Source organism: Cetorhinus maximus, chromosome 19 (assembly GCF_964194155.1).
Source record: "Cetorhinus maximus chromosome 19, sCetMax3.hap1.1, whole genome shotgun sequence".
Classification (NCBI taxonomy): Eukaryota; Metazoa; Chordata; class Chondrichthyes; order Lamniformes; family Cetorhinidae; genus Cetorhinus; species Cetorhinus maximus.
The window spans coordinates 39,897,881-39,903,999 of record NC_135897.1 but is presented as its reverse complement, the minus strand read 5'-3'; the positions used below and the strand labels follow the sequence as shown (position 1 = coordinate 39,903,999).

Genomic DNA, 6,119 nt, shown 5'->3' with positions numbered 1-6,119 from the left:
ATATCAATTTGCTTAAGAACCTCGCAGTCTCTCTCCCCGAGTTCAATACCTTCATCTTCATTCTCTTGGGTGAAGACAGATGTGAAGTATTCATTCAACACTCTCGCGATGTCATCTGGCTCCACCCATAGATTTCCCCCTTGGTCCCTTATGGGCCCAATTCTTTCCCTGGTTATCCTCTTCCCATTGATATACATAGAATATCTTGGGATTTTCCCTACTTTTACCTGCCAGAGCTTTCTCATATCCCCTCTTTGCTCTCCTAATTGCTTTCTTAAGCTCCACCATGCACTGTCTGTACTCCACTAATGCCTCCACTGATTTGCTTCCCTTGTACCTGCTAAAAGCCTCTTTTCTTTCTCATCGTAACCTGAATATCTCTGGCCATCCATGGTTCTCTGGGCTTGTTAGTCCTTCCTATCACCCCAGAGGGAACATGTTAAGCCTGTACCCTCCCCATTTCCTTTTTGAACATCCCCCACTGCTCCTCTGTAGATTTCCCCACAAGTAGCTGTTCCCAGTCTACCTTGGCCAGATCCTGCCTTATTTTACTAAAATCCACTCTCCCCCAAAGGCTGCAGAGAGGTCAAGAAAGGTGAGGAGGGAAAGTTTACCTTTTGTTACAGTCACATAGGGTGTCATTTGTGACTTTGATAAAAGTAGGTGGTACACACTGCTACCATTGTGAGTTGGTGGTGGAGGGAGTGAATGTTTGCGGATGTGGTGCGAATTGAGCGAGCTGCTTTGTCCTGGATCCTGAGTCAGGGTTCAGAGGCAGGGGCGTAAACCTGATTGGAGACTGGGATCAGCCTGAATGTCCTCATAACTAGCCAAACCAAGCTGTTCCAGTACAGTTAAAACACTGGCATCTACCTGGCAATGTGGAAAATTGCTCAGGTATGCCCTGTACACAAAAAGCAGGACAAACCCAACCCGGCCAATTACCGCTCCATCAGTCTGCTCTCAATCATCAGTAAAGTGATGCAAGGGGTCATCAACAGTGCTAACAAGCGACACTTGCTTAGCAATAACCTGCTCACTGATGCTCAGTTTGGGTTCCACCAGGGCCACTCAGCTCTTGACCTCATTACAGCCTTGGTTCAAACATGGACAAAAGAGCTGAACTCCAGAGGTGAGGTGAGCATGACTGCCCTTGACATCAAGGCAACATTTGACCGAGTGCGGCATCAAGGAACCCTAGCAAAACTGGAGTCAATCAGAATCAGGGGGAAAACCTCTCCTTTGATTGGAACCATACCTTGCACAAAGGTTGTGGTTGTTGGAGGTCAATCATCTCAGTTCCAGGATACCACTGTCGCAGTTCCTCAGGGTAGTGTCCTAGACCCAACCATCTTCATCTGCTTCATCAATGACCTTCCTTCCATCATAAGGTCAGAAGTGGGGATGTTCGCTGATGATTGCACAATGTTCAGCACCATTCACGACTCCTCAGGTACTGAAGCAGTCTGTGTCCAAATGCAGCAAGACCTGGACAATATCCAGATTTGGGCTGACAAGTGGCAAGTAACATTCGTGCCACACAAGTGCCAGGCAATGACCATCTCCAACAAGAGAGAATCTAACCATCTCCCCTTGACATTCAATGGCATTGCCATTGCTGAATCCCCCACTATCAACATCCTGGGGGGGGTTTCCATTGACCAGAAACTGAACTGGTCTAGCCATACAAATGTTGTGGCTACAAGAGCAGGTCAGAGGCTCAGAGTCTTGTAGCGAGAAACTCACTTTCTGACTCCCCCAAAGCCTGTCCACCATCTATAAGGCACAAGCCAGGAGTGTGATGGAATACTTCCACTTGCCTGGATGAGTACAGTTCCAACAACACTCAAGAAGTTTGACTCCATCCAGGACAAAGCAACTCGCTTGATTTGCACCACATCCACACATTCACTCCTTCCACCACCAACTCACAATGGCAGCAGTGTGTACCATTTACAAGATGTACTGCAGGAACTCACCAAGCCTCCTAAGATAGCCCCTTCCAAACCCATGACCACTACCATGTAGAAGGACAAGGTCAGCAGATAGATGGGAACTACCACCTGGAAGTTCCCCACCAAGCCACTCACCATCTTGACTTGGAAACATATCGCCGCTCCTTCTCTGTCGCTGGGTCAAAATCCTGGAACTCCCTCCCTAACAGCACTGTGGGTGTATCTACACCGCATGGACTGCAGCGGTTTAAGGCAGCTCACCACCACCTTCTCAGGGGCAGTTAGGGAAGGGCAATAAATGCTGGCCTGGCCAGTGGTGCCCACATCCTATAAATGAATTTTAAAAAATCTTAATAGCCTGTTGATGCTTACAGTTAGGCGTATTCATGAAGAAAGCAACTTTGGCAAGGTAACAGATGAGTAGCCTGGAATAATTATTCTGTGCAAGTTGACATCTTTAGTGAAAGAAGGGAGAGAATTTGGGGAAAAAATATGTGTTTCATTAATAAGTTAGGTTCTGCACTGATCAAAGGTATCAGGTGACTGAACAACTTTGAAACAATTACAAGCAAGCCCTCTTCTTCATTCACTGATGAATCATCAAATTTAGTCAATGTACAATGTTTACTTAAACGTGAGTAATCTATAGTTTCCCTTACAAGTCGCAACACTTCTCAAAAATAGCCTCAGTGTTTAACATGGAATTTTACTGACCTAGAAAAATATTGATTCAGGTGTGCATGCATTCAAAGCCTCTATATTGCAGGTAGCAGCTCTGAAAATTGCATTACTGTAGAGTGTTTAAAAAAAACTCAAAAGATCATGTGCAAATATATTGTGATGTTCTGAAAATGCAGGTCTGTAGTTCGCAAATTGCCAACTTAACAAGTAAAAGAGCAAAATTACCTCTCATTTTTTGTGATTCATTATTTCTAAAATGCTTTCTGAACAGTTTCTTGAATTCTCTCATGCCAACATTTCAATGGTGGGATGCAGGCAGAGAACAGTGTTGAAAGATCAATGTGATTTAAGTAATGTGACCAATAAAAGTTAATCACGGTTGTTAGAAATTAAAATAGTTGGAGACATGTCTTGATATTTCCTTCCTAAGTTATTTTTACAATTAGCATTAAGTTTAGGATTTTATATCTAACATAATGTGGAGCCAGATTAATATAAGTATATCATAGGAAACAAATTTTATTTTTTATTTTACATATTTGTACATAACATTTCCAGATAACATTTCTGAATCCAATTGACTGAAATTATATTAACACACTTTAAAATGGTTGAGTCAGGTAATCAACATTTACAAAATGTTGAAAACTTATTCAAGTGACCTAATCACCAATAGCTACAACTTCACTACAAGGCAGGCATGTATTCTTTGACTTTAATAGCACCTTTAAATAAAGTTTATTTGTTTAAAACTACCATCTGTGAAGAATAAAAAGAGGTCCATGGTAAAATACTGTTTAACTAAAATCCAAAGCGTCAGAAGTTAGCTTCTCATAACTACTTTATATATCTTCCAATCTTGCACATTTCTCAGTTTTACTAGAATTGCATATCAGTTACCAACATTTTACTGAAATGCCCGATACAACTCAGTGACAAACGTAATCATATTAAAATAAATTATAAAAGAAGCATAGGCCAATCACTGGACATAAAGCTTCAAACAGTACCAATGACTAACACTGATTTTCTTCAAGTGCACCATCTTGAGCGTCAGCATTTTACAACGACAGAAGCAAAGTAAAATCTAGCTTTTTTTCCCCTCTCCAGGCTCGTGGCTTGCTGGAGGCATCTCAGTTTCACTTGGCTGTTGTTTTCTCTGCCATGTGCTTCTGCTGACTTTCAGCATGTCTGGAGAAAGAAGAGAAGTCAAAAATCTCCCCAAGGTAATGTCACAATTTGAAGTTTTTAAAAGAAAAGATTTAATTGAGTTCAAAGGTTTTACGTTTATATCTAGGGAGTGGACTAGGGGCTGAGGCATTTGTGTATTTAACAAAGCCAGACAAGGCAGTCTGTTGCTTATTGTCAGTCTTCTGATCAGACAGTAAAAAGCTATTCAGACTCACTGGGAAGAATTTTTGGGTCGGCGAGCGGTGACGGGGCCCACTCGCTGACGCGTAAAATGACGCGTGGTGATGTCGGGCGGGTATCCCGACGTCATCGCACGACATTTAGATTTTCTGTTGGCTGTGCGCCCGCTGAACTGTCAAAGGCCTATTAAGGCATTAAGAAAGTAATTAAAGTAGTTAAGGGTGCTGCTCGTTCAAGCTTAAGGTTGGCGGGCAGGCAAAGAGCCCAGGCGGCCTTCACATTTTTCATGAAACCTTATCTACGGAGAGGATGAGGTTTCACGAAGGGTTTATTAATTTAAAGAAAAAATTTTCAAACATTTAATAAACATGTTCCAGCTCATGTGACGCTGTCATGAGGGGACATGTCTAAATAATTTTTTTCTGTCTTTAATACAAACTTCCATTCCATACTTAATCTCCCTGAGGCAGCCCCCAACTCAGGGAATCGCTCCCCGCCCGCACAGGGAGCACTCAGCGCTTCTGGGCGCGCGTCACGCTGGGCGGACCTTAATTGGCCTGTCCACATAAATTGGCGGCACGGCCCTGATCGGGTTCGCACCTGCCCCCGCACAACCCATCGATGGGGGGAAATTTCTGCCCACTGTATTCAATTCAGAAAACAGCAAGTTATTTTCTAGTGTGTTCCATCCATAGGAACCAGTAACTGGTTTAACTGACAGTTCGACTTGCCAATCTCTGCATAAGGAGAAGATCAGAAGTCAAACTGCCAACTTTTTGCCAGCTCCAGGATTAGACAATGTGCAAGTACACATTTTGATAATAGTTGGTAAGATCTGGGCCAATCAGATTAAACTCAGAGTAAACTTTGTTCTGATTCAATCAAAATGCTATGGCCTACTCCTGCTCCTAAGTCCTATGTTCCTACTTCATGACACTCAAAGCATGTCAAGGGGAGGCGGACAGGCCATTTCAGACAGCAATCTTTGGATATTGTCATTTAACCACGCATCTACCTTGCCCCCACCTGAAATTTATGCACCATTCACACATCAATAATGGCAGATGCGATTAGCCTTGTTGTTCAAAGAACAGCAAAATTTGGCCCAATCTGTTTTCTTTTTGGAAGGTTAGAGAAAGCATGTGAGACCATGTACGATACCCAATTCACATAACAAGGAAGCCTTATTGTCAGCTATCATATGACTAGGTATTGTGCAGTTAAGATAAACTCGTGACAGGCATGGATTTGGGATTCACATAGGGGGAAAGCCAGTGGTATTAAACTCAAAAGCTTGGCCTCAGCTGGAGTACTGCATCCAGTTCTGGGCGCTGCACTTTAGAAAGGTTGTGAAGACATTGGTGAAAGTGCAGGTAAGATTCACAAGAATGGTTCTAGGGATGAGGAACTTCAGTTATGAAGATAGATCAGGGAAGTTAGGACTGTTTTCCTTGGAAAAAAGGCTGAGAGGAGATTTGAAGGAGGTATTTAAAATCATGAGCAGTCTGGACAGAATAAATAGGGGAAAAACTAAACCCATTCGTGAAAGGATCGAGAATGAGAGGGCATAAATTTAAAGTAATTGCAAAAGAAGCAAAAGTGAGATGAGCTAAATCTTTTATGTGCAGCGTGTGATTAAGGTCTGGAGTGCACTGCCTGAGGGTGTGGTGGAGACAGGTTCAATCAAAAAAATTCAAAAGGCAATTAGATTGTCATCTAAAAAGGAAAGCATGTGCAGGGTTACGGGGAGAAGGCGGGAGAATGGCACTAAGTGAACTGCTCATCCAGAGAACCAGTATAGACATGATGGGCCCAATAGCCTCCTTCTACACTGTAAAAATTCTGTGATTCTGTGAAGAGAGTATCTGGAATGGAGCTAGTAAGAATTAGTGACTGCTACATGGGGTACAGATATATATTGGTGATAAGGTGGAATTAAAACTTTAAAGTGACCTGCTCTGCACTTAAAATGTTCCATTCATAAAGTGCTCAAACCTAGGTTTGGACCACAGTTGAAATGACATGGACAAGAAAAAGAGTAGCACAACATAAATCCAACATTAACAAGAATGACAAACAGCACTAATATGATATTGCAAGGAGTAGAGAACA

The 6,119-nt window shown here is 42.5% G+C and overlaps 1 protein-coding gene across 7 annotated transcripts in view; it reads right to left on the bottom strand.

Moving 5' to 3' along the window:
• Nucleotides 1-3,129: 3,129 nt before the first annotated feature.
• Nucleotides 3,130-6,119, bottom strand: part of schip1 (schwannomin interacting protein 1) — a 676,403-nt gene continuing 673,413 nt past the window's right edge. For all 7 annotated transcript variants that reach the window (XM_078563755.1, XM_078563756.1, XM_078563759.1 and 4 more), the window contains one exon: nt 3,130-3,827. In XM_078563755.1, coding sequence (XP_078419881.1) covers nt 3,776-3,827 — 52 coding nt within the window. In that variant the 3' untranslated portion in view covers nt 3,130-3,775. The remainder of the gene's footprint in view (nt 3,828-6,119) is intronic.